Source organism: Ceratina calcarata, unplaced genomic scaffold (assembly GCF_001652005.2).
Source record: "Ceratina calcarata isolate Rehan_Ccalc_2016 unplaced genomic scaffold, ASM165200v1 scaffold88.2, whole genome shotgun sequence".
In the NCBI taxonomy this organism is placed as follows: domain Eukaryota; kingdom Metazoa; phylum Arthropoda; class Insecta; order Hymenoptera; family Apidae; genus Ceratina; species Ceratina calcarata.
Window position 1 is genome coordinate 284,986 of NW_017180156.1, and position 2,195 is coordinate 287,180.

The 2,195-nt window shown below is 41.4% G+C and overlaps 1 protein-coding gene across 1 annotated transcript in view; it reads right to left on the bottom strand.

The window, feature by feature from the left end:
• Nucleotides 1-1,853, bottom strand: part of LOC113465121 (protein zerknuellt 2) — a 3,891-nt gene extending 2,038 nt beyond the window's left edge. Inside the window, exon 1 of the mRNA XM_026818806.1 lies at nt 1,568-1,853. Within this exon, the coding sequence (XP_026674607.1) occupies nt 1,568-1,853 (286 nt within the window). The remainder of the gene's footprint in view (nt 1-1,567) is intronic.
• Between the last annotated feature and the right edge of the window lie 342 nt (nt 1,854-2,195).

A 2,195-nucleotide genomic window follows, 5' to 3' on the forward strand; every position in this document is an offset into this window, starting at 1 on the left:
TGCCAGCGTCAATAATTAATTGAATATTTCCTTCTATACTTTTTAGCACGTATCTATTTATTATTAGCATTGTTCTTCCGACGTCTGATTTCTTTTTAATTATAGAAAATGCGTTTTTCTAAGGTACATAAACTTTTGGGATTGACTGTATAGCCAATACATCCTTAAATGAAGGGGGGCGGCGGCGTTTGGATAACGCGAGGCTCGCGCGCGAATTAAATACATGTGTTAATTCTATTTTCATTTTCGAGAAGAAAAAATGCGGAGATAATGGATAAGGGGAAATGCACGACCCACATTTCTTATTTTTCCAACTCGCGTTCCGATAAGTCGAACATTGATTGTGACACGCGATTCCTCAGGTATTTTGGGACGTATCGTTGCCTCGGGGGCAAGAAGAAACGGATACGTTATCGTTTCAAAATGGCTCGATTCCCGCATTTCGATCGAGCTTCGAGGAAAGGTGAAACGCGCGACGAAAAACGATAAGCCACGCCGATAAGCTAATTTCATCGACATTCTTCGAGAACGAAGACCACCGTGTATACGTTAAGTATGGGACCGTTTTAGGACAGAATTTACGTGTTAAAAGATGCGAATTTAATTAACTATTCGAGGATAACGTGACGATTTTCAAACGATCGAACCGTGTTTCACGAGCGATAAACGCGTGAACGGTGATCCGAGGACAGGCGGTCCATCGTATCCAGTGACTCTGTTTTATGTAAACCTGTGTAGAGCACGCGGAGATGAGACCGTCGTTTTATAATCCCTCGAGACCAAAGTCTCCTAAATGGGCAGCTCGTTAATCAAACTCGATTCAATGATGTCTATAGAGCGACGTCTATTTACCTAGAATCCGTCGCGATGCCGAGACATTATTATTGTTTAGCGTACCCGAGTAATTTTACGCTTCTCAGATAAACTATCCCTCACTTTTTCTATCGATCGCGTTAATGTTCAATCTATGAACACCGATAGCGGCGCAATAAGGTAGACTGTCAATGGTACCAAAGAAAATTAGTAAAAAATATGAGAGTACACTTTTTATTCTTATACAGGGTGTTCGCAATTATTTAGAACAGCGTTTGTTTCGTAAACGATAAACACTAGAAGAAAACCGAAGAGTAAGAAGTTGTAGTAAATTATTCAGGCTCGTACGAGGACAGGAATAAAAGAAAATATATTTAACATTTCTTCATGTTGTATTTACTAGTATGTCCTACTAATAAGACTGCATCTCGTGTTCAATGTGATTTCCGTTGAATGTGTAATAATATGTTTTCATTGGTGAAGGTTAATCCTTCAGAGCACGTCAGATGTAACTTTTCTCTTTTTAAAGAGGTACATATTTACGACTCAAAAGTCTTCTCATATAAGGAAAAATAATAGGAAACAATATAAGTAAAAATAGAATTGTATCAACAAATGTTAGAAAAGCTGCGCGGTTACTCTAGCTCCGTACGGTACGACTACGAAAAGTAATGAAGTTATCAAGCGGGAAAAACGCGATGGAATACATCGTTCGATGAAAATAATCAAATTAGAAATTATATGAAGCAAGTACCTTGATCGTTCTGCGTGGTCATCTTAGCTTGTCTTCCTTTCCGTATCTTTTGCTGGCTAATCTTGCCTCCAGAAACTGATCCGACCTGTTCTCCATTAGGTATCCATTTCTCGTCGTTCCACGAATAATCTTGCTGCTGCTGCTGCTGCTGGCACTCGCTCCAATTCGAACAGGAGGAAAGGGAGGAATTCGCCGAGACCGACGAGAGAGACAAACTGTTGGCGCTCGCACGATTGTCTTCCGGCAAGTGACTGTCTAAATACTTCGTTAACTCGGTCAACGTCATCTTCGTACGGTCGACACTCACTGTTCGGCTACCTTAAGCAATGTGACAGGTTCAACGTTTCGCTCAGTACTGCCGCCTAGCTTAAATACGTTGCGAATTTGTAGGTGGTAGCTATCGGTCCCATCGGGGCCTCAACCTTTGGACTAATACCTATCTACCGCCTTTACGAAATCATAAAATCCCTTCCCACCGCAGGATCAGTTTGTCGGCGTGGGGTCTGACCACCCCAATAAATATCGAGGCGTACCGAGGAACTTCGATACAGATAGCCCTTTTCGAAATTTTCCGTGACCTTGTTTCTTCCCGCTAGTTTTCAGAAATCGACAAAAATATACAACGCCA